Raw genomic sequence first — 27,750 nt, forward strand, 5'->3', positions numbered from 1 at the left:
TTCTCATTAACATTTAGTAAAAACCCACACATTTATTCTTGTCTCGTGACTATTCCCCTCAATGTTTGAATTTTTATTGTAAAAGTACGTTTTGTTTCTGTAATATTCCACTTTACCCCCTTGAAGTTACTGCAGTTTTGTGATGTCAGAACTTTGTGTGATTTCAGTGAATTTATCTCCTGCACAGATTTTATAGTTCGGGACATAAAAACACCTGGAAATCATTTATTCTTAGTGATGTTGCCAAAAAGATGAAACGAGACAACAATGAAAATCATTTTTTTCAGATTTTTGTCTGAAAACAATCTACAGAAACTTGTCCGGTTCAAGCACATGAAAGCTGGTTTGCACTATTTTTGTTTGTGTGTTTTAAAGAAAACTAGAATTTAATCTTAATTTGTGTTTGTACAGTATGTAAGCTGCAGGGGCTGCTGGCTGCTGCTCCTGGTACCTGAATGTATCACAAGAAACAATGTAAAACTTTAACAAAGAAATAAAAGAGAGGAGGAAAAAAAGTGTTCACTTTGTATTTCATGTCTGACTTTTTTTTTAACATGTCTGAACAGAATCTACCTCAGAGGTTGAAGGTTACAGCATATGAGGTGAGAGGGAGGTGATGGTCAAGTGGTTAAGGCGTTGGGCTTGAGACCAGAAGATCCTCTGTTCAAATCCCCGCCTGACTGGAAAATCACTAAGGGCCCTTGGGCAAGGTTGCTCCCGGTGTGTAGTGAGCACCTTGTATGGCAGCACCCCTGACATTGGGGTGAATGTGAGACATTATTTGTAAAGCACTTTGAGCATCTGATGCAGATGGAAAAGTGCTATATAAATGCAGTTTATTTACCATGAGTTTGATGCTGAGAAAAGAAAAAAGCTGCAGTTTCTATATTTTAGTTTGTTCAATAGTTGTTTTTTTAATAATAGGATTTTATTATGAAACATTTACAATGACCACAGGATGGAATAAAACTTTTTGGTCTGTGAAATGGAAAAAATTTCATAAAATTATTTGTAACAACCCACAAAAAGAGAATCATGATCATTCCCCTTAGTGAAAACGTGTGTTCCTCAGGGATGTTCTTGCTCCTGCCCTGTTCAGTCCTGGCATGGACTAGGTGTTGGGTCATATTGTGAAAACCAGAGGTTAAGTTGCTTTTGTTGGTGAAAACATTCACTGACCTTGATTTCATGCAATGCTGTGATTTTTGCAGAATCAGTGGACACTGTCTGCAGCACTTGAGAAGTTGAGTGAGGAATCCAAGTGTATGGGTTTTTGATTGTCCTGGATCCAGATGAAGATCCAGGCTTTCACTGACTTCTTGGACTTGGCCATCTATGTGGTGAAAGTGTTGAACTTGTAGAGACGTTCATATCTCTGGGTCCTCAGACTTTAAGATCCAAAGATGCCTGGGAAGATCTTTTGCAGTCATGAGATCAAAGGTCAGATGTGTTTGGTGATTCTTATGTTTTCGCAGGAGACTGAAGGTTTAAGTCTTTAGGGTCCTGGTGCTTCCTGTATTACTGTCTGGTTGTCAGATTTGGACTCTAACCAGTGACCTAAGGTGAAGACTGGATGTCTTTGGTACCGGGTCTCTGTGGAGGATCCTTGGGTCTGGGTGGAATGACTTTGTGTCAAATGAATGGTGACTTAGACTCTGATGAGGAGGATCAATAACACTGAGGAAAACACCACATTTTGACCGTGTGGTGTGTTTCTCTGGACATGATCCAGAAAACAGGTGTCTCTTTGTTGCCCCCAACCACTGGAAAAGGTCAAGGACACAGCACCCACATTTCATCTGGCTGCGGCAGATAGATGGTTATATTTTACAGATGTGAAGATAGACTTGTTATCTGTCTGGGTGGTTGCTGTCTATGAACCAAAGATGGTTCTTCAGTGTTGTGGATGCAGTGAAGTGTGGCACCGGCGCATGCTCCCAGAACTTTGTGTAATTTTGTGCAAAATTATTCAGACAACAAATCAATGAGCATCAAACAATATAATCCCAAAACTGCATTTGATACCGTGGATCATCATATTCTACTTGATAAGCTGGAAAATCATTTTGGGATTACTGGGAGTGCCCTTGCATGGTTGACGTCATACTTGACCAGTCATTCTCGCTGTGTTTTGTACAGTAACACTACCTATAACCTTAGTGACATGAAATTTGGGGTTCCACAGGGGTCTGTCTTAGGCTCCTTGCTTTTCTCCCTTTGTATAGCACCCCTTGGGCACATATTGCGGCGTTTTGGGATTACCATTCACTGCTATGCTGATGATACTCAGTTATACATGCCGATAACTGCTGGTAATCTCAGTCACTTAAAATCCTTAGAAGATTGACTTGCATCAGTGAGAAGTTGGATGTCTAGAAACTTCCTACTTTTAAACTCTGATAAGACTGAAATGATGGTTCTTGGTCCAGTGACAGGTCGGCATCAATTTGACCAGTTAACACTTAGCCTAGGCTCGTGTGTCATACATCACACTGACAAAGTGTTGAACCTTGGGGTAATTTTTGATCCTACATTGTCCTTTGACCTCCACATTAGAAATATTACGAAGACTGCTTTCTTCCACCTGCGAAATATAGCGAAGATTCGTCCCATCCTGTCTATGGCTAATGCTGAGACCCTGATCCATGCGTTTATCTCTTCTAGACTGGACTACTGCAATGTTCTATTTTCTGGTTTACCGCAGTCCAGCATTAGGGCTCTCCAACTGGTTCAAAATGCTGCAGCCAGACTTTTGACACGAAGCAGAAAGTTCAACCATGTTACACCCATATTGGCGTCTCTTCACTGGCTTCCTGTCACAGTGAGATCAGATTTTAAGGTTCTGCTACTAGTCTATAAAATTGTTCATGGACTGGCACCTCTCTACCTAGCTGACCTAATTAAACCTTACGTACCAGCCTGGGGTTTGCGTTCTCAGGGTGCAGGACTGCTTTGTGTCCCTAGGGTGAATAAGAAGTCTGCGGGTCATAGAGCTTTCTCTTATCGTGCCCCTGTTCTGTGGAATGATCTCCCTGCATCAATAAAACAGTCAGATTCTGTGGAGACTTTCAAGTCCAGACTTAAGACGCACTTATTTTCCCATTTGTATGGCTAGCACACTGGCATAGTATAGTTCTGCACTTTTTACTCTATTTTATTAGGAAAGAGCATGCCGCAGCCTCAACTTTACCTAAATTCTGGGTCTTTTAGTGAAGCTTGGGGCTAGTGTACGGCAATGACCTTAGTATTTCCTGTTTTTCTTGTTTAATGCTGACAAATTATACTGCATTTTTTGTCTTTCTGATGCCTGATTCTGTTTGTTTTTTTTTTCCTTCTCTGTTTAAGCTGCAGCTCCATCCAGAGATGGGTGTGATATTTGTGCTGGAGACCCTCCTGTCCTGTGCACCAGACGCATTTCCTGTATTTTTGTGTTGTGAATTGTTTCTGTAATTTATGTCTGTAGCATGGCCCAAGCAGAGGGTCACCCCTTTGAGTCTGGTCTGCTTGAGGTTTCTTCCTCAGAGGGAGTTTTTCCTTACCACTGCTGCTCTGGGGGTTGAGGTTAGACCTTGTGTGAAGCACCTTGAGGCAATTCTGTTGTGATTTGGCGCTATATAAATGAAAAGAAATTGAAAATTGAAAATACATAGACAAACTCTTACCTGTACAAGTCCTGAGATTTATACGAAACAATAATTTCGAGTTTAAACCGAATCTGTTCGTCGAGACGACGAATACAATATTCTGTAACGTCACAGTTCCAGAAATTAGTTCATCTACTTGATGATTAAAACGTTTCGTTGTCATAACTACAAAAATAAAGATCACGTGGACATTTCGGTTCAGAAACAACGTTAACGCTGAATTTATTAATTTTATTATTATTTATTACACATTAAATTTGAACTTTGGAAAAAGTTCTTTATTTTGTTGCGTTTACATCCGGGTTACCTCCACAGGTGAGGCCGGCTGGGCGGAGCTTGTGTCTGTCGGACCTTTGAGTGACAGGAGGAGGCGCAGAGGAGCAGAGTGGAGGAATGGCTGCGGATCTCTCCCAGGACTCCGTCCTCAGGTTCCTGCAGAGCCACGGGGGCTCGGTCAAGAACTCCGACTTGCTCGTACACTTCCGTTCCTTTCTTCGGGACCATGTGGACCGGGACCGGCACCGGGAACTCTTCAAGAAGTTCGTCAACAACGTGGCCACCGTGAAGCAGGAGGACGGAGTGTCGTATGTAGTTGTCAGGAAGAAGTTCGGGAACTTCGTCCCCGCAGGAGGAGGGCCGTCAGGAGTCCTCGCCGAGAACTCTACACAGACTCTGGGAACTAACCGCGAACATCAAGAACCAATCAGAGAGCGGAGCAGACCCGCCCCGCGGCGGGAACCAGTGGGAGAAAAGGTTCCACAGGTTCTCCTACAAGCGGAACCAGCAGGAGAAAAGGTCCGACAGGTTCTTCCTGCGGCGGGAATCATCGCCAACAACACGGTGGGAAAACATTTGAACCAGAATCACTCACAGGAAATAAACGCAAATCAACTACACTTAACTTCGAAAGTACTTAAATACCTGTTAACACTACACACAACTTAAACAGGTTTTATTTTGAAATTACGTTCTTTGAGTTGCTGTCAGAACCGGATACTGAAGCAGTTGTCAACAACTTCAAAGAAAACCTCATAGCCCACGTGACTGATGTTTTGAAACATGGAGCAGCGCCAAACTGAAGTTTGGAACATGTTCAAACACATCAAGGTGTTTGTTGAAATGGCAGTTTACTTGGAGTTATGGAGGGAAAAAAACAAATGATGCAGATTAAAAACAAAAAACTATGCAGACAAATACATAAACAAACCTAGATGGTGTGCGGACAGCCTCCCGAACCCCTGCAAAGACTAGAGGTGGGCGGATCGATCCTAATATCGATACCAACGCTGGTATTGATATTGAATGATCCTTGTGTAAAAAGATCAATACTCAAGCTTTTTTTTCTCTCCTGCACGCACTGACTGCTGTGCACAGATTCATCAAAGTCTACTCTCTGTCTGTAAGAGCAGCGCTGCGCTGTGTCACACAACAGAGCAGCGCATCCTCCCCCCTCTGATCTTTTGTTGTTGCGCCGTCACGTGGCTCAGCGCCGCCAGCCAATTTTGTTGTGTGTTAATTTTGTGATATTGTGGTTTGTCAGCCCTCTACCTCAGGAGATTTTGTTTTAAGTTGTGTTGAGTGATATTTTTTTAAGTATCGGTATCGATATTGGCGATACTGGGCCTGTATTTACTTGGTATCGGATGAATACCAAAATTCCTGGTATCGCCCACCTCTATATGTGACTCGTAACGATGCAGCTGCAAGACATGGGCCTGACCCGCAGAACCACATGGGCGATGGTGCCGTCATGCCAACTTTATCTTCAGGAAGACTGACGTTCATACTTGACCAGGATGTACACTGAATCACAGCCGTTCCTCCCACCACGTGCATGAGGTGCTGTGTTTTTGTAACTATGGTGTAACACAGTCTGTCAGCCTATATCAATATTCAAAATCTAATCTGCCTCCATATCTGTTCGACCAAGGGTTCTACCAAATAACAACAACACTGATAGAAATATGGTCTTTATGGTACACATAAAGGTCAGAGTTGGACAGTGCACTGAGTTGAATATTTTTTAAATATGACAATCACAATATCAGTCACTTAAAGGCACTTCTTCTGATAAGGTTTAATCTGACTCATCCCCTGAGCAAGCACATTGGGAATCATGTTCAGAAAAAAAAACTTCCTCTGGAATTTTGATTATTCAGTACTTTAATGTTTCTCATAATCCCCCTGGCTGCCCCTTGCACTTTCCAGAATGCACCGCAGCACCAGCAGAGTTCCAGTGTCATAGGCTGAACGGTGCCCCCCTAAAAATCGGTCCACCTGCCTTCATTGCGCATGCGTCATTTGGGACCACAGCAGTTCGTCTGAGTCTTGACTCTCTTCACCCAAAGCGACTAAAGGGAATAATGTGATTATGAACCATCAGATGACAAATTAAAACCTCTGAAATTATTCTAAAGTCAGTTATATACAGAAATGAAGCCGTTTTAAGTAGAAACGAGGCGAAACTCTGTGACACTTTGAAATGACCGACGCACAGTGAATGTGTCAGCTAGCCGGGGCACTCTGATCGCTTCATCTGTCTTTTATGATGAAATAATGCTGAATTTATGTGGAAATGATTGTTGTACAAAAGCTTCAGATATCTGTTGCTGAGATAGATGATTGGAGTGCAGTTTTAAGCAGAAACAAGGTGATAATCCCTGAACCGCGGCTAATGATGCATGCGCAGTGAAGGCAGGGCAGACCATTCGGCCGGTGACACCGGTGTCTCAAATGTAAACAATGGCTAATGAGAATATGGATGGCGTTGATCCAGAAAATTCACAGGCGATTATGATGATGGCAAGTTGAGAAGGTTATCTTGAGGAAGTGTAGTACCTGTGATGAACTTCTGCCGTGCCTTGATGGTGTCTTGTTGTCCATACTTCATGAGGTTTTTTACATTGTACCCTGAACCAGTGTCGCAGACGAATGGTCCCCTCTAAAAATTGGTCTGCCCTGCCTTTGCTGCACATGCGTCATTTCGGACCACAGCAGTGCATCTGAGACTGACTCTCTACATCTAAAGTGATCAAAGGGAATAATGTGATTTTTAACCATCAGATGACAAAGTCTGAGGGTGAAGGCAGAGGGGACCGTTGGGTGGGCGACACCAAAACTCTGTTGAAACTGACCTCGCATGAGTCACGGACCATGAGATTCACAACTGCGATGCAGCGAATAGCAAGGAACCTCAAGCACACCATACTCAGTGTGGTGACTGTCCTTGCACATATCCAGCTCCTCCCTCAGATAATTCTCTGTCACAGCAGACTTCCTCATACAATACCACACCTTTTCTCTTGGCACTCTGTCAAAAGCTAAAAGTCCACAAACAAACAGTGCAACTCCTTCTGGCCTTCTCTCCACTTCTTCATCAACAGTCTAAGCAAATATTGCATCTGCAATGCTCAGTTGACATAATTTGAAGCTATTCATACTGAAAATTATCAAACATTCTTCTTTAAACATTGCTGGTCTTTGTTGGATAAGTTGTTTATGAATTTCATGCTTTTCTATGCATCTAATTTCAGATCATTACTTCCCCACTTGTGGCACCAACTTGTGAGTGACTACTACGAAATTTGGCAGGCAGCTTTTTGTTCACTTTTCTGTCATTGGACAATGTTTCATGTTTATTGGACTTAACCATCTTAATAATAAAAACGTGTCCATTGAACCTACACTTGTGCTAAAAAGTTTACATACCCAGGCAGAAGTTTTGATTATTTTGGCCATTTTTCAGAGAATATGATTGATAACACAATTTTTTTCACTCATGGTTAGTGGTTGTGTGAAGCAATTTACTGTCAAACCACCCTGTTTACTCTTTTTAAATCATAATGACAACAGAAACTACCCAAATGACCCCAATCAAAAGTTTACATACCCCAGTTCTTAATCCCGTGTATTGCCCCCTTTAACATCGATAACAGCTTGGAGTCTTTTGTGGTAGTTGTGGACAAAGCTCTTGATTTTCTCTGATGGTAAAGCACAAAAAGCCTCCAGTTCCTGTAAATTCCTGGACTGTCTTGCATGAACTGTACATCTGAGATCTTCCCAGAGTGGCTCAATGATATTGAGGTCAGGAGACTGACATGGCCACTCGAGAACCTTGACTTTATTCTGCTGTAGCCAATGACAGGTTGACTTGGCCTTGTGTTTTGGATCATTGTCATGATGGAGCATCTGAATATGTGCCATGCACAGCTTCCGGGCTGATAAGTTCAAATTTTCCTCCAGTATTTTCTGATAGCATGCTGCATTCATCCTGCCATCAATTTTGACCAGGTTTCCTGTACCTTTGTAGCTCACACATCCCCAAAACATCAGCAATTCTCCTCCGTGCTTCACAGTAGGAAGGGTGTACCTTTCATCATAGTCCTTGTTGACTCCTGTCCAAATGTAATGTTTATGGTTATGGCCAAAAAGTTCAATTTTGGTCTCATCACTCCAAATGACTTTGTTCTCTGTGCTGTTTGGCATATTGTAAGCAGATACTTTGTGGCATTTGCATAGTAATGGCTTTCTTCTGGTGACTCAACCATGCAGCCCATTTTTCTTCAAGCGCCTCCTTATTGTGCATCTTGAAATAGCCACACCACTTTTTGTCAATTTATTTGTGGGGTTTCCTTTGCATCCCAAACAATTTTCTTTGCAGTTGTTGCTGAAATTTTTGTTGGTCCACTTGAATGGATTGGTTCCAACAGAATCCCTCATTTTCCACTTCTTAATTACAATTTGAACACTGCTGATTGGCATTCTCAGTCCCTTGGATATCTTTTTATAACCCTTTCCTGTTTTATACAGTTCGATGTGTTATGAAAGTGTCGTGACACGGACCCACAACAGGGGGCGTTAATGAACGGACAATGGATAAGCCAAAAGTAACAATTTAATGTTGTGAATCGCACAACGAAGTACAGACAATAACAATATGGTGGAATGTCAATTATACACAAGGTGACGTGTGGGCAGGCTCGACGATAGAAGACGTCTGGCGAGAGAAGAGCCGGATCCCACACAGCTTCCACCACCAACGGAGCTGAAGAACACTGGAGCCGCCAAGCCCTGCGCCCCAGGTGGCCGCTGTCTTCAGCAGTCAGACCCGGTACTGCTGGCAGAGAACAGAGACAGTACTGATGAGTGTGAGTTCGCACACTCAGTAATCCCACAGTCTGTATACAGTTAGGAGGGAAAACCTCCACCTCCAATCACACACTCGTGCAGCTCCCGAGATAACCACTTATCTGGGTGGGGTGGGAGGCGAAGCCGTCGCAGTCCACACCAAACGCCAACTCAGCAGACAGGGTATCCGTCCCAGGAAAACGGCTGCAAAAGAGATCAGACTGATGCTCGGGTTAAGGTTCAGCAGAGAAGTAATTACCTGAATGGTAGCTGATTTCTCGGCGGGGAGGTGGAGTTGCAGTCCGGCTTTTATGGTGATGGTGATGAGTAGTGGATGAGTGACAGCTGGTACGGATGATGAGTGACAGCTGTCACTCCCGGTCGCTCCGACACCCTCTCGTGCTTGAAGCCAGCACTTCAAGCAGGGCGCCATCTTGTGGTGGTGGGCCAGCAGTACCTCCTCTTAAACGGCCCACACAACAGGACCCCCCCCTCAATGGGCGCCTCCTGGCGCCCGACCAGGCTTGTCCGGGTGACGGGTGTAGAAGTCGGCCAGGAGGGCCGGGTCCAGGATGAAGCTCCTCTTCACCCAGGAGCGCTCTTCGGGGCCATAACCCTCCCAGTCCACCAGATACTGGAACCCCCGGCCCTTTCGACGGACGTCCAGGAGCCGGCGTACCGTCCACGCGGGCTCCCCATCGATGATCCGGGCAGGAGGCGGCGCTGGTCCCGGGGCACACAGTGGTGAGGTATGGCAGGGCTTGAGTCTTGACACATGAAAAACGGGGTGTATCCGCAGTGAAGCTGGCAGCTTCAGCTTCACTGCGGCTGGACTGAGGACTTTGAGTATGGGAAATGGTCCGATGTACCTGTCCTTTAGCTTGTGGGATTCCACCTGCAGGGGGATGTCCTTAGTGGATAGCCAGACCTCCTGCCCGGGCTGGTATGCAGGGGCCGGGGAACGCCGGCGGTCTGCATGGGCCTTAGCCCTCGTCCGGGCTCTGAGCAGGGCAGAGCGGGCGGTACGCTACACCCGACGGCACTTCCTCAGATGGGCCTGGACCGAGGGCACCCCGACCTCTCCCTCCACTAGCGGAAACAATGGGGGCTGGTACCCCAAACACACCTCAAACGGGGAGAGGCCGGTGGCAGATGAGACTTGACTATTATGAGCGTACTCGATCCAGGCCAGATGGTCACTCCAGGCCATCGGGTGCGCGGAGGTCACGCAGCGGAGGGCCTGCTCCAGTTCCTGGTTCGTCCGCTCTGCCTGCCCGTTCATCTGGGGGTGGTATCCAGACGAGAGACTGACGGTGGCCCCCAGTTCCCTGCAGAAACTCCTCCAGACCTGGGAGGAGAACTGAGGACCACGATCTGAGACAATGTCTGGTGGAATCCCATGCAGACGCACGACGTGGTGGACCAGGAGGTCTGCAGTCTCCTGGGCCGTCGGGAGCTTCGGGAGGGCCACGAAGTGGGCCGCCTTGGAGAACCGGTCCACTATCATGAGGATGGAAGTCATGCCTTGGGACGGTGGGAGGCCCGTGACAAAGTCCAGGCCAATATGAGACCAGGGACGACGAGGCACGGGCAGAGGCTGGAGGAGGCCTTGGGCCTTGTGGTGGTCGGCTTTGCCCCTGGCACAGGTGGTGCAGGCCTGGACATACTCCCAGACGTCGGCTTCCATAGATGCCCACCAGAAGCGCTGCCGGACCACTGCCACGGTCCTTCGCACCCCTGGATGACAGGAGAGCTTGGAACCGTGACAGAAGTCAAGGACCGCAGCCCTGGCCTCTGGTGGGACGTACAACTTGTCCTTCGGACCTGTCCCCGGGTCCGGGCTCCGTGTCAGGGCCTCCCGGACGGTCTTCTCCACGTCCCAGGTAAGGGTGGCCACGACAGTGGACTCGGGGATGATGGTGTCAGGGGGGTCTGACGGCTCGGTCTTGACCTCCTCTTCATGCACCCGGGACAGGGCGTCAGATCGTTGATTTTTTGTCCCGGGGCGGTAGGTGATCTGGAAGTCAAAACGCCCGAAGAACAGCGACCAGCGGGCTTGCCTGGGGTTCAGATGCTTCGCGGTCCGGATGTACTCCAGGTTCCGATGGTCCGTGAAAACCGTAAATGGTACCGATGCTCCCTCCAACAGGTGTCTCCACTCCTCAAGAGCCTCCTTCACCGCAAGAAGTTCCCGATTGCTGACGTCATAGTTCCGTTCAGCTGGGGTCAACCTGCGGGAAAAGTAGGCACATGGATGGAGAACCTTGTCGGACTCCCCACTCTGGGATAGCACGGCTCCTATCCCTGAGTCAGAGGCATCCACTTCAACTACGAACTGGCGATTGGGATCGGGCTGCACCAGAACCGGTGCAGTCGAGAACCGGCGTTTCAACTCTCTAAACACGGCTTCGCACCGATCCGACCAGGTGAAGGGGACTTTTGTGGAGGTCAGGGCTGTCAGGGGGCTAACTACCTGACTGTAGCCCTTGATGAACCTCCGGTAGAAATTTGCAAAACCGAGGAACTGTTGTAGTTTCCTACGGTTCGTTGGTTGGGGCCAATCTCTCACCGCCGCAACCTTGGCCAGATCAGGGGCGACGGAGTTGGAGGAGATTATGAACCCCAGGAAAGACAAAGAAGTGCGGTGAAACTCACACTTCTCGCCCTTCACAAACAGCCGGTTCTCCAACAACCGCTGTAGGACCTGACGTACATGCTTGACATGGGTCTCAGGATCCGGAGAAAAGATGAGTATATCGTCTAGATATACGAAGACAAACCGATGCAGGAAGTCCCGCAAGACGTCATTAACCAATGCTTGGAACGTCGCGGGCGCATTGGTGAGGCCGAACGGCATGACCAGGTACTCAAAGTGACCTAACGGGGTGTTAAATGCCGTCTTCCACTCGTCTCCCTCCCGGATCTGAACCAGGTGATAAGCATTCCTAAGATCCAATTTCGTGAAAATTTGGGCTCCATGCAGGGGCGTGAACACTGAATCCAACAGAGGTAACGGGTATCGGTTGCGAACCGTGATCTCGTTCAGCCCTCTGTAATCAATGCATGGACGGAGTCCGCTGTCCTTCTTGCCCACAAAAAAGAAACCAGCACCCATCGGGGAGGTGGAGTTCCGGATCAACCCGGCAGCTAACGAGTCCCGGATGTAGGTCTCCATTGATTCGCGTTCCGGACGTGAGAGGTTGTACAGCCTGCTGGACGGGTACTCAGCGCCCGGTATCAAATCAATGGCACAATCGTACGGACGGTGTGGGGGCAGCGTGAGTGCCAGATCCTTGCTGAAGACGTCAGCAAGGTCGTGGTACTCGGCTGCACCGCCGCCAGATTGGGGGGGGACTAAAACCTCCTCCTTAGCCGTCACACCGGGTGGAACCGAGGATCCTAAACACTCCCGGTGGCAGGTTTCGCTCCACTGAACCACAACCCCAGACAGCCAGTCAATCCGGGGATTGTGTTTTAGTACCCATGGAAAACCCAAAATCACTCGGGAGGTTGAAGGTGTTACATAAAACACAATCTCCTCCCTGTGATTCCCAGACACCACCAATGTCACTGGCTGTGTCTGGTGTGTGATTAGTGGAAGAAGGGTGCCATCTAGTGGCTGCACCGACAATGGTGACGGTAAGGCCACTAGAGGGAGCCCAACCTCCTTTGCCCATCTGCTATCCAGCAGATTCCCCTCCGACCCCGTGTCCACCAGTGCTGGGGCGTGAAGGGTTAGATCCCCACTCAGGATCGTGACTGGGATACGTGCAGATCGTCGGGGTCGCCCCACGTGGGTGTTGTGACCCACCCTTAGCCCAGTCTCTAAGGACGAGTGCTGCTGTTTTGACCGTTTGGGGCATTCTCTCTGTGTGTGCTCGGTAGAGCTGCAGAGAAAACACTCTCCACGGATCAGCCTCCTTTGTCTCTGATCTGATCGCTTTTTGGCACTGCTCGTTTCCATAGCAACGTCAGCAGGGGGAGCTGTCGTCACGTGGAGAGCCCTGGCAGTGGAGCGTGGGGAAGTCGGCTCCCTTTCGGACCCGGGAGGAAGAGGGACGGCTTGTGCCTGACCACGCCCTTCGTCTCACTCCCGTCGGTGTTCTGTTAAACGGTTGTCTAACCGTATAACCAGGTCGATAAGCCCATCTAAATCCTGCGGCTCGTCCTTCGTCACCAGGTGCTCCTTAAGGACCAGAGACAGTCCGTGTACAAAGGCGGCGCGGAGCGCAACAGCATTCCAGCCGGCTCGCGCTGCCGCAATGCGGAAGTCGACTGCATACTTCGCTGCGCTCCGACGCCCCTGCCGTATCGACAGCAGCACGCTTGAAGCGGTCTCGCCTCTATGAGGGTGGTCAAACACCTGTCGGAACTCCCTCACAAACTCAGTGTAAATTGTTAGGAGCCGTGAATTCTGCTCCCAGAGCGCCGTAGCCCAGGCGCGTACCTCTCCTCGAAGCAACTTTATAACGTAAGCCACCCGGCTAGCGTCTGACGCGTACATGACGGGACGCTGTGAAAAGACGAGCGAGCACTGCATCAAGAAGTCCGCGCACGTCTCCACACAGCCTCCGTACGGCTCCGGAGGGCTTATGTATGCTTCAGGGGAAGGTGGGGGGGTTCGTTGAACGACCAGTGGAATGTCTGTCTCTGGCACACGGTCAGCAGGAGGAGGTGCTGCAGCAGCGCCCTGAGCATGCGCTTCCACCTGGGCGGTGAGAGCCTCCATCCTACGATTGAGAATAATGCTCTGCTTGGTAACTAAGTCCAACTGAGCGGTAAAGGCGGTTAAGATGTGCTGCAGCTCACCCAACACGCCTTCTGCTGGCGCCTGTGCACCTCGCTCTTCCATTGGTTGTTCAAGCGATGGTTGACGCCCCTCGGGATCCATGACGCTGGCCGAGAAATCCTGTTGTGAAAGTGTCGTGACACGGACCCACAACAGGGGGCGTTAATGAACGGACAATGGATAAGCCAAAAGTAACAATTTAATGTTGTGAATCGCACAGCGAAGTACAGACAATAACAATATGGTGGAATGTCAATTATACACAAGGTGACGTGTGGGCAGGCTCGACGATAGAAGACGTCTGGCGAGAGAAGAGCCGGATCCCACACAGCTTCCACCACCAACGGAGCTGAAGAACACCGGAGCCGCCAAGCCCTGCGCCCCAGGTGGCCGCTGTCTTCAGCAGTCAGACCCGGTACTGCTGGCAGAGAACAGAGACAGTACTGATGAGTGTGAGTTCGCACACTCAGTAATCCCACAGTCTGTATACAGTTAGGAGGGAAAACCTCCACCTCCAATCACACACTCGTGCAGCTCCCGAGATAACCACTTATCTGGGTGGGGTGGGAGGCGAAGCCGTCGCAGTCCACACCAAACGCCAACTCAGCAGACAGGGTATCCGTCCCAGGAAAACGGCTGCAAAAGAGATCAGACTGATGCTCGGGTTAAGGTTCAGCAGAGAAGTAATTACCTGAATGGTAGCTGATTTCTCGGCGGGGAGGTGGAGTTGCAGTCCGGCCTTTATGGTGGTGGTGATGAGTAGTGGATGAGTGACAGCTGGTACGGATAATGAGTGACAACTGTCACTCCCGGTTGCTCCGACGCCCTCTCGTGCTTGAAGCCCACACTTCAAGCAGGGCGCCATCTTCTGGTGGTGGGCCAGCAGTACCTCCTCTTCAGCGGCCCACACAACACGATGACCTTTTCTTTGACAATTCTTTTGCTTTCCCTATGACTCAGAAACCAAACCACCAGAGTATGTATACATGTGATCAGGGTCATTTGGGTAGTTTCTGTTGTCATCATGATTTAGAAAGAGTAAACACAGTTGTTTGACAATAAATGGCTTAACACAAACACTAACCATGAATGGAAAAAAAGTTTTTGCGTTATCATTTATATTCTCTATTTAAAAAAATTCTGCCAGGGTATGTAAACATTTGAGCGCTACTGAATGTGCAGGTTGTGGTGCAGATGACACTAATGACCAAAGCAGAGGTTGGAAAAAGTCAGTTTTACATTTGATGCAATGTTGCATAAAAATGCAAAAGTCTAAATGGGCGTAGCCCATTGTAGAAGTTTCAGTACACTGAACAGAATGCTGGAACAGATGAATTTTGACTGACTGATAGTTGATTGATGCACAGTTGGCAGTTTAAAGCCAAAATGCTTTTGTCTTTATTATAGCACCACCTGCAGGTTAGTAAATGTAATTATTGGTATATGAGTAACATAGGTCTTTATCAACCATAAAATTTCAGCTTGCTAAGTTGTACGGTGTGGGCCATGCCCCCTGTCAGATTATAAGTCTTATTTTGAAAAATAAAATAAAAAATAGTAAAGTCGGACCAAAATGTAAAAGAAATTAACCACTTCATTTCTGCATGAAAAATATATTTATAATATATGAAAAGATATTCTGATTTTTTTCATATTTTGAAAAATGTAGAGTGATGGACTTCAGAATAGACCATAGGCATCATTGTGTGAAAGTTTGGTCTTTATTCACTGGATATGCTGAAAATGTTTCAACTCTGTAGGACAAATGGGTGGATATTTTTGAGTGTCTTTTGCATAATGAGGCGTGTCCACTTTATGCAATCATCATCAAATTGTAGGGTTCAACTGAGACAGGTTCCCTTATCATGCCATGCAAATTTCATGCAATTTTTTTTCAGATTATTCTTTTTGTATACATAGCTCCCCATATTGACATATGTTTACCACATTTCTCACACAGTAAAAATTAAACTACTCAGATAAACCCCAATTCCAATGTAGTTGGGACGTTGTGTGAAATGTAAATAAAAACAGAATACAATGATTTGCAAATCCTCTTCAACCTATATTCAATTGAATGCACCTCAAAGACGATATTTAATGTTCAAACTGATAAACCTTTTTTGCAAATATTTGCTCATTTTGAAATGGATGCCTGCAACACGTTTCAAAAAAGCTAGGACAGTGGTATGTTTACCACTTTGTTACATCGCCTTTCCTTCGAACAACACTCAGTAAGCATTTGGGAACTGAGGACACTAATTGTTAAAGCTTTGTAGGTGGAATTCATTTAAAAAAAAAAGCTGGGATAGGTGCAACAAAAGACTGGGAAAAAAAAAAGCTGGGACAGGTGCAACAAAAGACTGGGAAGTTGATGAATACTCAAAAGAACACCTGTTTGGAACATTCCACAGGTGAACAGGTTTATTGGAAACAGGTGAGTACCATGATTGGGTATAAAAGGAGCATCCCCAAAAGGCTCAGCCTTTCACAAGCAAAGATGGGCGAGGATCACCACTTTGTGAACAGCTGCGTGAAAAAAATAGTCCAGTTTAAGAACAGTGTTTCCCAACATTCAATTGCAAGGAATTTAGGGATTCCATCATCTACAGTCCATAATATAATCAGAAGATTCAGAGAATCTGGAGAACTTTCACGTAAGCGGCAAGGCCAAAAACCAACATTGAAAGCCCGTAACCTTAGATCTCTTAGGCGGTACTGCATTAAAAACCGACATCATTGTGTAAAGGATCTTACCTCGTGGGCTCAGGAACACTTCATAAAACCACTGTCAGTTAACACAGTTCTTCGCTACATCTCCAAATGCAAGTTAAAGCTCTACCATGCAAAGCGAAAGCCATACATCAACAACATCCTGAAATGCTGCCACCTTCTCTGGGCCTGGGCTCATTTGAAATGGACAAACGCAAAGTGGAAAAGTGTGCTGTGGTCTGATGAGTCCACATTTCAAATTGTTTTTGGAAATCATGGACGTCGTGTCCTCCGGACAAAAGAGGAAAAACACCATCCAGATTGTTACCAGTGCAAAGTACGACAATGGAGACCTCGGACTGTTGAACAACTGAAGTCGTACATCAAGCAATGATAGGAAAGAATTCCACCGACAAAGCTTCAACAATTAGTGTCCTCAGTTCCCAAATGCTTATTAAGTGTTGTTAGAAGGAAAGGTGATGTAACACAGTGGTAAACATACCACTGTCCCAGATTTTTTGAAATGTGTTGCAGGCATCCATTTCAAAATGAGCAAATATTTGCACAAAAACAGTAAAGTTTATCAGTTTGAACATTAAATATCTTATCTTTGTGGTGTATTCAATTGAATATAGGTTGAAGAGGCTTTGTAAATCATATTCTGTATGATTCTGTCTTTATTTACATTTTACACAACGTCCAAACTTCATCGGAATTGGGGTTGTAAAAAACAAAACGGAAACTATAAAGACCAAAAAGAAAACAATTGTAAATATCTAAGTGAAAAATACCGCTGATTAAATTCTAACTTCAAATTCCACAAATGGCTAAGCTGTTAAAGCTGCAGTGTTTTTAATGGAACTACAGTATACTGTGAAGTGTTCACAGTTCTTGAACGCTAAAACTCTCAACCTCAGTGTTTATTACTAGGTAATATTAATAAGCTGCAGACAGAATAGTAAACCAGACAGTTTCCCCCCCCCCAACAGGAATATTTAATTTTCATGTTCATTAAATGTTGATTTTGACACTCCCATCACACTTTAATAATTTAGCCAGTATATGCCGAGTGTATTAAAACCACTGGCATATGTCTAATAAGTTATGGGTAAATTTTGTCTAAGTTAAGAGCACGCGGATATATGTCGTAATACGGCAAGTAGGCTGAAAAAGTTTGGGCTTGCACCATATTTTCAGTGTATGCCAGTGTATTACTCATACATCCGGCATATGTGGGCCGTAAGTTATAGGTAAGTTATGCAATTGTTGACACACGTTTCTTATAAGTTACTCTTAAGTCAAAATACATCCATTGATGCTGTCCATTGATTGACAGCACAACTGAAAGCTGCAGTCTTCCTGTGAACAGTTCAGACTGTTTCAAATATTAAAACCATTCACATACTGAATAAATATAAAGTCTTACTCTTACTCGTGTCATTTCAGTCAGATTCATCATCACAGCCTGATGAAAACTTATACACATAAAGCATCCTGATTTTAGACAGTGACATCTGAAAATACTTTAATTCTTTGTTGTGGCTGAAGAAACAGCATTTTAAAAGAAGTCCCACTGTTTGATGCCGGCATTTTGTGCTACAAATAGAAAATTAACTTATTTTAAAGGTTGAAAGAGTCACAGCGCCTCATTCATTCACATCGTTTATCACAGACATCACCCGACTCTTAAGCATACTGCATGCCATGAAAATAAATCCCATGATCCACCAACACAAAAAAAAAAAAAAAAAAAAAGTTTAATTACTCTTCAGCGCATTTTTCATACGTCAGCATATGCTGGCTAAATCCTGAAGGTGTGACAGGGCCTTAAGGGGAATCACCATCCCTTAGCGATAGGGTGAGAAGCTCAGTCATTCATGAGGAGCTCAGAGTAGAGCTGCTGCTTCTTCACGTTGAAAGGAGCCAGCTGAGGTGGTTCAGGCATCTGGTAAGGATGCCTCCTGGGTGCCTCTCTAGGGAGGTGTTCCAGGCACATCCAGCAGGGAGGAGACCCCGGGGAAGATACAGAACTAGGTGGGGAGATAATATCTCCACACTGGCCTGGGAACACCTCAGGATCCCCCAGTCAGAGGTGGTTAATGTGGCCCAGGAAAGTGAAGTTTGGGGTCCCCTGCTGGAGCTGTTGCCTCGACGACCCGATCCCAGATCAGTGGTTGACATTGTATGTATGTAAATGTTGATTTTTAGGTAACCAGCGTTAACGAAATTCATGGCAGAAAAGCAACAGGTCCGGTGTTGAGCCATGCTCAGATCGTCGAGAAACCAGAACCAAAGAGACCTGCTCCTAACAAGCTGCCCATGCAGGATCTACGCACTCAAGTCGTCCATCAGCAACCAGCGTTGAGCCCACCTCCTGGAGTTAGTGCAGCCTCACATCATGGAGAAACCAGCCAGCAGCAAGTCAGCCACACCCACAGAGTGAGAGAGGCTGGGCTGCAGCCTGAGGGACGCAGAGCAGAACCCCCACTTCTTCATCACTCAGGTGTTCATCCTCAGGTTGTCTCACACCGTGTCCGCCACAGGCAGAGCTACAAAACTGCTGTCAGTTGTGATGACGAAGAAGAAGAAATGGATGAGGAGGAGGTGCCACGGAGGCCATCTTCGGCAGGAGGGGTGTGGCCTCTGAGTACTCCTCTTGGACAGACTGGAAGTTCCATCTCTGTCTCGACGCCATCCATCTCAGAGCCACCTGTCATGTCATCTATATCTTCTAACCTGTCAGAAAGGCCGCTCCCAAAGATTTACATTCAAGGTGTTGATGAGGAAATTCTGCCTGCTCATGGTGCAGTGCAGCACTGGAACACTGAGGTGGAGCTAGCAGGCCATGGAGCAGAACACACATCCGTCTTAATCCCAAGAGACACAAGGTTAATTCAATGGAGTCTCCCTACAGAGGAGGAGTGCTCCATGCCAACTCCAGTCCAAGCTGAGGAGGCAGAACCACAACACCACAGCCACAACATCCAGCTGGACCCTGAGAACCTCCAACTTCATCCTTTTGACATCCAGATGCAGGGGTCCAACCAAAACCAGAGGGAGTGGCTGTCACCCAGTCATAGCATTGTCTCACTCTCATCCAATGCCAGCTGCTCCAGCAATGATCGGGTGCCATCTGGATCCCCTAGAGGATCGGCGTGGAACAGCAGCAGTGAGGACCTGCATACAACGGAAGGTACATGAGTGTTTGTGTCGGATGACAAGGAAAAAATTATTTTACAATACGTATAAGAACATTTTTCATGTTGTTACACAGTGGTTTGTAACGCAACAGGATGCAGTGTGTGAGTTGTTATGTGACCCAGCCCAAAACGTTGCTGGGGATTGTACGAGTATTTGGGCCTGAGGAGTTTCTGAATTTCTTCCAAAACAGTCGTAGTGCATAGCTCAATAGAAACGCGAGGCTGTACAGGGACCTAAGAAAGTGGACTGTGACAGCTCTGAGTAGACAAGGAGATGTTTGATAGAGGAATCTGTGATCAGGTGTCATCTGTGGTCTAGTAACCCTCAACCTGCTTACAGACAAATCAAAGCATTTTGTTCCTCCAAACCTGCACCTCAGCAGTTGACGGCTTAGTTGCAACAGACACTTCTGCTGTACTGTTGCAGAGGAAGATCTTATGGATTCATAAGGTCAGATGTGTTTGGTGATGCTGATGTGTTTGCAGCAGTAGAGCCAAGGTTTCAAAGTCTTGAAGGTCCTTTTGCTTCCTGTCTTACTGTATGGTTGTGAGACTTTGACTCTAACCAGTGACATAAGGTTCGTCCATTGACTGAAGACCAAAGACATGATACCAAAGACTGGATGTCTTTGGTATCATGTCTCTGTGGAGGATCCTTGGGTCCCGCTGGAATGACTCTGTGTCAAATGAACAGTTACTTAGTGAGACTCTGATGAGGAGGATCACTGACATTATGAGGGGACAACAACTACAATAAATTAATCACGTAACGTGTTTCTCTGGTCATGATCCAGCATGTATGTGCCTCAGTGTTGAGGACCCCAGTGGTTGGAGAAGGTCAAGGACACTCCCACATTTCACCTGGCTGCAGCAGCAGGTGGGTTTGGACAGGTTGTCTGCCTGGATGGTTGTCAATCAGGACTAAAACAGTTCTCAGTATGGTGGATGTGGCACCAGGACATGCTCCCAGACGTGACCTGTTCTGCAGTAAGGTCCATAAATATTTGGACACTGACTGTGTTATTTCTGCTGACAGGCTATTGAAGTTATAAGGCAATAAACACTGTATGCTTTGCTCAAGGGAACATGTCAGATCCTGGAGTGAATTTTTATTGCACTCTGAGATGTCCTCTAGTTTTACTGTCTGACCTGATGTTGATTAGCTGTTCATCATTAAATTTTTTTCTTTCTGAGATCCTGTTGATTGGTTGCATGTTGATGTTTTAGAATCCTAAACATTTCTGTTTTTGTTTGTCTCTGCTGTGTCAGGTGACCTTGGGGGTGGGGTCGATGTCCACAGAATACGCCAGCGAGCACAAGCCTCCAAAGTTGAGTCTGTGACGCTTCGTGGTGGTCAGAAAATGACACCCCCATGGCATCACTCCACCGGTCACCTCCATGATGACCAGGACATCTCCTCACCTGGGTTGCTGTGGCACCGATCTACAGGTTTGGTCTAATATTTAGAGTTCTGGATGATCTAACCCTATCTCGACCCTTGTTTCAATCACTTCTCCTTTAAACTCCAACTCAATCTCACAGGTGATCTTTATGACGACTCTGAGGAAGCCGAGATGAGCGAAGACTCCACATCATCTCCGCCATGCTCAGCGGTCCCCCGACGACTCAAGAGTAAGTTGAGGAGCAGGATGTGCCGCAGTCTGGGGGCTGACCTGGATCAGCTCCTCCCTGGCAACATAAGAGGAAGAGGATGTGAGGCGGCACGACTGGACCGCATCCACCGGATTTCCTCCTCGCTGAGCCTTTGCAACAACCTGTCATCCTCCTCGCTGTCGTCTTGCTCCACGCCGCCACACTGCCACAGTTTTGCTGACATGGTAGCAGTGGAGGAACAGAGAGGAGGCAGAAGGAGCCACTCAGTTTCCTCCAGTGCTCGGCATGATGGTTCAGACGTGACCCGACAGGTGAGACCATCAAAAAGCTGCTGATTAAAGGTTTACAGGCTGCAGTCGATCCAGTTAATTCTCATGACATCTAAGTGTTTGATGAGTAATAATAAACTAAGCAGCGATGGCTTTGGTGGCCACCTGACTGAGACCATGGAAATTAAAGAATCTTGTAAACATAGCTTCAAGCACACCTGATCTGAATATCCATCATGCACGTGATTAGATTATTCCCTGCAACAATTCCAGAAACATCCAGCAAGTGGAAGACTGATGTGTAAATGTTTTCATTGTAGTATTTTAGTAGAATGTGAGATTTTTGTGCTGCAAAGAGTCATTTCATGCATTGGCTTCAGTTGAGCCTTTGGTGTAACATTTTTGTCTGCTCAGTCCACAGTTCCCCTGGAACCCAGGGAACATGTGTGGCTGGTGAAGTCGGCAGCGGGCGCCTGGACCGACATCTACTCCCTGTTCAGGGAGGACTCGTCTTTACTTAACAAACGGGACTTCATCTCAGGTTTCACTGTCCTGCACTGGATCGCCAAACACGGTGACCACAGAGTCCTCAACACCTTGTGGTATGTGGTCATCTCCAGCCACCAGATCCCAGTATCTCAAAAAAACGACATACAAAAAGATACTGAGCTTTATGATATAAAATTACTTTGAAAAATAATGATAATAAGTTTTAATTGTGACAGAAAAATATTTAAAAATAGCTCTTCGCGTGACCAGAGTCTGTTCTTCACTTGTTTTAGGTACGGAGTCGATAAAGCCGGTTTAGCATTTGACGTGAACGCCAGGTCAACGTGTGGCCACACACCGCTCCATATTGCTGCCATCCACGGCCACAAGAACATCATCCGGCTGCTGGTCCATAAATTTAACGCTGATATCCATTTGAGGGACACGTCTGGGAAGAAACCGTGGCAGTACCTGAGCAGCTCCACATCCACAGAGGTCTTCCAGCTGCTGGAGGCTCCGCCACCGACCAACAGGGGAGGACACAAGCGAGGAGACCTCAGCTCAGAACAGCAGCGTCGTCACCATCTCATACGTCATCATTTGTCCTCTGCTTCCTCAGGACAGAGGCTGCTGACCATTGGAGGCACTACCAGGGTCAAAAGGTCATCGTCTCTGGCTGCGTTCCTTAAACATAAATCTCTACACCGTTTTCACGCTAATCACCCTGACACGTCTGTTTGAAAATTTCAAAGACTTGAACCTCCAACAGAGTAAATGTGATCGGAGAGGAGCCACCCGATTGGCAGGGAATGTGCCAAACTGAAACAGGAATGATGGGATGGGATGTGCTATCCCTCAGTCACAGTGACTCGATTCTCAGGTTTTTAGCTGTGTTAGCAGCCTGGTTCTCTTGATTAGATCAGACAAATTGCTGTTAAATAATCTTTGCATAATGTTTTTAAATGTACCACAAGATACCTCAGTAATTATGAACCTGTTCTTATCAGCATGTTAGCATGCTAATTTTACTGTTGACATACAACAATACCATGAGCACAGCCCACAACTAACATTATTACTTCATTACTACTGGATTGTATTTGAAATGTTAGCACTAAACTTTGTGTTTTATCACAGACACATTAACACTAACACCACAATATTTAGCATTACTGCTTCAATATTAGCTGACATTATTACTTCATTACTACTGGATTGTTTTTGAAATGTTAGCACTGAACGTTATGTTGGCGTAATTTTACCACTGGCACATTGACATTACCCCCCCCCCCCCCCCCCCCCACGTATTTAGCATTACTGCTGTGATACTCGCTAACATTATTGCTTCTTTATTATTGGGGGAAAGGTTGCTATATATTTACATGTTAGCACTAAACTTAGCATATTTGCCTGATAATGTGTTGCAGTGCCTCAAAAACTAATCATGTTGTCATCTACGCACTGTTAAGATATGTATCAAATTAAGATTGGTTGGTATGACAGCATGTGAAACATCAACATATCTTTATAAATATTTCATAACTAGCTAAAGTGTTCATGTTAGCATTCTGAAGCTAATGATGCTTTTGCTGATGTTTATATCAGTATATTGGTATGTTTGTGTGTCAGTATTGGAGTTCAAATACTTTTAAATAGTTATTTAAAACATGCATTTTAGAATATCCATCTCTTCAGATTGTGAAATATTTTGGCTGAAGAATATTACATTTTCATAAACATGCTAATTTTGTTAACGTTAGTGCTAGCTTGATATCAAGAAGGTATTAGCGATATAAAAATAAAAAAATTGCTTGACAGTTACTAATCTTTACATCATTTCATATTAAGCAGTTTATACATGCTAAAATGCCAAGGATTCATATTAAATTTTAACTATGCATATGATGAAACTTACAGAATGTTAGCATGGTAAGATGTGAAAGATTACTGTCACGAAAAGATGAAAATGTGCAGTTGGTGATTCAGATTAAATCTCTGCAGTGACTGCTTGTTTGCCAACAGTCAAGAGATTATTTTTTACATTTGTTGAAGCTTCAGCATTATTTTGCTTACTTATTTTTAAAAGTTGTAGCCACACTACATTTATCTTTGTGCTAAATTTTAAAATTATGTTCTAACTAGTGAGTGCTACACGATTTATCTCATTCTGACGCTCTCATTTGTAACCTCGTTTTGTTGTCAAACTTTACCAGCTGAAACCTTTACCTTTAACAGTAAAGGTCATGTGTTCAGGATCAAAAACAGGAATGTGCAGCTTTAGTTTTTGTTTGCTTTTTCTTTTTCTTTATGCTTCACAGTCCTGATTATGTTGTACAGTATTAAGGCCGCTGCTTAAAGGGAATTAAAGTTTGAAAACAAAAGGCTTTTGTCAGTTGGATTTTTGATCAGCTTTGTTTGTGCAGTATTTGTTTATGATGAGTTGATTATGTAGCTTATAAAAAGTTAGAAAATAGGAAAAGCTTAGTTTGAATTTGACAGAATCCAATTTGTTTTGGACAAGTGGTTTAAAATTCTAATATATTCAGTTATTTTTAACATCAGGTTTATCTCACATGGAGCCAGTTTGGAAAATAACATTTTGTAAAAACACGTTTAAAGCTTAAACTGGTTTTATTTTATGGAATTGGGGTGGTGGGAGAAGTAACATCTTTGGGTCTCAGGTCCTGAAAAGGGACATACTGCTTTAATCCATCACATAATGCCTGTCGTCCAAAGCACCGGTTCAGTCGCCATATGGTTACATAATGTTACATAGAGTTTTATAATCTTTGTGTATCATTTATTCAGTCTACAGCTTGGCGTGAAGTAGCTCCTCACATAATCTGATACCTGGAAGCACTGGATACCAAACTTAGGTTGTCTGTATCATATATTAACTTCACCTTCAACTTAAAAAAAACTTTTTTTTTATCCGGAAGACACGGCATAGCTTCGTTATGTACATGAATTCATGTAATCACTGCCAGGGAGGTTATTCATGTCATGCAAATGAACAGACCATTATGTCCATAAGTTACATTGTCAAATTCAAGAGCCTGATATCTACAAACTTGGACTGTTAGAGGAGAAGTCATCACAAATATCTTAACTCTCACACAAGTGCACACTGCTAGAATGACTATAAAATGCTGCTGTTATTTTACTGCTAGATTTTCAGTGCAGTAATTAAAGGGCATGTGTGTGTGTGTGTATAGAGGAAAGTAAAAATGTGAAGGAGGCTGAAGAGCAATTGAGAGGAGATAAACAAGTCTGATCAGCAGGGTCGTGACCCCAAGAAGAAGAATGTGATGGGAAAAAAAGCATGAGAAATGTGCAGAAAGGAATTTAAATTTAAGGGCGTCAAAAACTCCAGCAAAAGCTTCAAGACAGGAAACATTTATCGTAAAGGTGTCTGATGTCGTTTTATAATTCATGTCACATGCACGACCCAAACAACGTGAAACAAATTCAGCTGCAAACTCAGAACTGTTGGGGCTGAGACTTTTATCAGTTTTGGTCTGTTTCACGTTCACTGTGTGCTGGCTCAGAGTCATGCAATATCTGGGCCACAGTGTGCTGAGGTGACGACCTTGACCAAACTAACCAAGCAGCAGGGGCGCATCAGGTCCAAGCCTGGACTTCGATTAGCAACCCTCAGCACATATGTTCTGACAACCACGTTGCCGCCCTAACGACAACGATCTAATCAGAAGACAGTGAAAGTCAAAGTCTGAACCTAATGTGAATGTTTGGATGGTGGGACGAAACTTGTACACCGCACACAGGAAGTGGGCCTGAATATGACGGAACCTGGACTGGACCCAGCAGAAACTGGATGTTTTGTTGGTCTTTAATTTGATTTGGCAATAAAATTACATAAGAATACATAAAAATACTGCTGAGGATAACACAAGAAAGACATTTCACAACTCTTCCAAGTTACGAAATTTGCGAGTATTTTCTTTTACAAAAAATAGAAATATCTAGATACCTGAAAGCTGTTTCACCGTCACTCAAATTCTTGAACTATTTATTTATTTATTTTCCTTTCCATAGTCTCTTCACACTCTTGGCCAATTGGTGGCGGTATTGCACTTCAGTTATATTCAAAATGACGCTATAGAAGAAGATATTTATCGCGAGAATCTCTGAGTTGTCATATGACCGTCTGACTGCAGATCGAAAAAAAAAGGAAAGAAAAGACTGATTTCAGCTGGTTTTTGGGGGGAGTTTCCATCTACGGGCTGTTTTCTGGTGCGTGCCTTCAGGTTTTGTTACGAGGATTAAAACCTAGTTGTGAAACTATCGAAAACAAATCGCGTTTGTTTTCTGAGATAGTGAGGCTAGCTGCGTTAGCCAGGAGCTAACTTTAAAAGCCTGAATGATGCAGTGACACATCGTGATATAACTTCATTTTCGGCTTTATTTCACAACACATTCATCTAACTTGTTTAAAAAACTGCTTTGAGCATATGTCGTATGTGTTTTAAACTGCTGTTATCGTAGGTTTAGTTGATTTCGACCTGGAAATCTGGTTTTAAAGAGCTCATTGTATCAGCGTCTAGTCGTTCCATATCTTCAAAGTGTCATCATTCTTACTTTCACACTTAGACACTCCCCTGCTATAAAAAACAGCTTCACCTTCTCACCTCTTACTTCATAAAAATGGACCACGATAAGAAAAAGGATTGACATCCTGGCCCATTCCTCTTAACTAAGTTACTCGACCTCGCCAGTGAATTCGCCAGATTTTTCATGAGTTGGCATACTCTGGCTAAATCGTCATGGTGTGGTAGGCCCATTAGGAACACAGAGTCAGTCTGCAACCGAGAGCAAAAAGCACGTCCCCAAGATAAAGGTGTGCACATCCTTTCAGTATATAGGTCAGCAGCAGAACCTTAAAAACTGCTCTGACACTTTGGCAGCCAATCAAGGGAAGGCAGATATTATGTGGTCAAAGTTCCTTATTCCAGTCAAGACTCTGCATATGTCACAGAAGTCTTTGATTTGATCCTGTGAGATCCTCTGGCTGCGTCTCAATTCAGGGGCTGCATCCTTCGAAAGCTACAACCCCTGGCAATAATTATGGAATCACCGGCCTCGGAGGATGTTCATTCAGTTAATTTTGTAGAAAAAAAGCAGATCACAGACATGACACAAAACTAAAGTCATTTCAAATGGCAACTTTCTGGCTTTAAGAAGCACTATAAGAAATCAGGAAAAATAATTGTGGCAGTCAGTAACGGTTACTTTTTTAGACCAAGCAGAGGGAAAACAAATATGGACTCACTCAATTCTGAGGAATAAATTATGGAATCACCCTGTAAATTTTCATCCCCAAAACTAACACCTGCATCAAATCAGATCTGCTCGTTAGTCTGCATCTAAAAAGGAGTGATCACACCTTGGAGAGCTGTTGCACCAAGTGGACTGACATGAATCATGGCTCCAACACGAGAGATGTCAATTGAAACAAAGGAGAGGATTATCAAACTCTTAAAAGAGAGTAAATCATCACGCAATGTTGCAAAAGATGTTGGTTGTTCACAGTCAGCTGCGTCTAAACTCTGGACCAAATACAAACAACATGGGAAGGTTGTTAAAGGCAAACATACTGGTAGACCAAGGAAGACATCAAAGCGTCAAGACAGAAAACTTAAAGCAATATGTCTCAAAAATCGAAAAATGTACAACAAAACAAATGAGGAACGAATGGGAGGAAACTGGAGTCAACGTCTGTGACCGAACTGTAAGAAACCACCTAAAGGAAATGGGATTTACATACAGAAAAGCTAAACGAAAGCCATCATTAACACCTAAACAGAAAGAAACAAGGTTACAATGGGCTAAGAAAAAGCAATTGTGGACTGTGGATGACTGGATGAAAGTCATATTCAGTGATGAAT

The 27,750-nt window shown here is 45.0% G+C and overlaps 2 protein-coding genes across 3 annotated transcripts in view; both read left to right on the forward strand.

Moving 5' to 3' along the window:
- Positions 1-3,975: 3,975 nt before the first annotated feature.
- On the forward strand, positions 3,976-23,636 carry LOC117529979. The gene is made up of 6 exons (XM_034192896.1): positions 3,976-4,484; positions 18,481-19,465; positions 20,742-20,921; positions 21,015-21,397; positions 21,770-21,957; positions 22,138-23,636. The coding sequence occupies exons 1-6, from the start codon at positions 4,038-4,040 to the stop codon at positions 22,583-22,585; spliced, it is 2,631 nt and encodes an 876-aa protein (XP_034048787.1). The 5' UTR covers positions 3,976-4,037; the 3' UTR covers positions 22,586-23,636.
- A 2,328-nt stretch (positions 23,637-25,964) lies between these two features.
- The window catches only part of LOC117529978 (WD repeat-containing protein 7), a 128,460-nt gene continuing 126,674 nt past the window's right edge, over positions 25,965-27,750 (forward strand). For both annotated transcript variants that reach the window (XM_034192894.1, XM_034192895.1), the window contains exon 1: positions 25,965-26,098. The gene's annotated coding sequence lies outside the window, so the exon portion shown is untranslated. The remainder of the gene's footprint in view (positions 26,099-27,750) is intronic.

This window comes from Thalassophryne amazonica, chromosome 17, assembly GCF_902500255.1.
Source record: "Thalassophryne amazonica chromosome 17, fThaAma1.1, whole genome shotgun sequence".
NCBI classification, from domain to species: Eukaryota; Metazoa; Chordata; class Actinopteri; order Batrachoidiformes; family Batrachoididae; genus Thalassophryne; species Thalassophryne amazonica.

Excerpts from the sequence above, each read along its gene's own strand:
- LOC117529979 (XM_034192896.1), top strand. The coding sequence starts at position 4,038 with ATGGCTGCGGATCTCTCCCAGGACTCCGTCCTCAGGTTCCTGCAGAGC. Across the intron at positions 19,466-20,741 it reads GGACCTGCATACAACGGAAG|GTGACCTTGGGGGTGGGGTC; the intron begins GTACATGAGTGT and ends CTGCTGTGTCAG. Across the intron at positions 20,922-21,014 it reads GCTGTGGCACCGATCTACAG|GTGATCTTTATGACGACTCT; the intron begins GTTTGGTCTAAT and ends TCAATCTCACAG.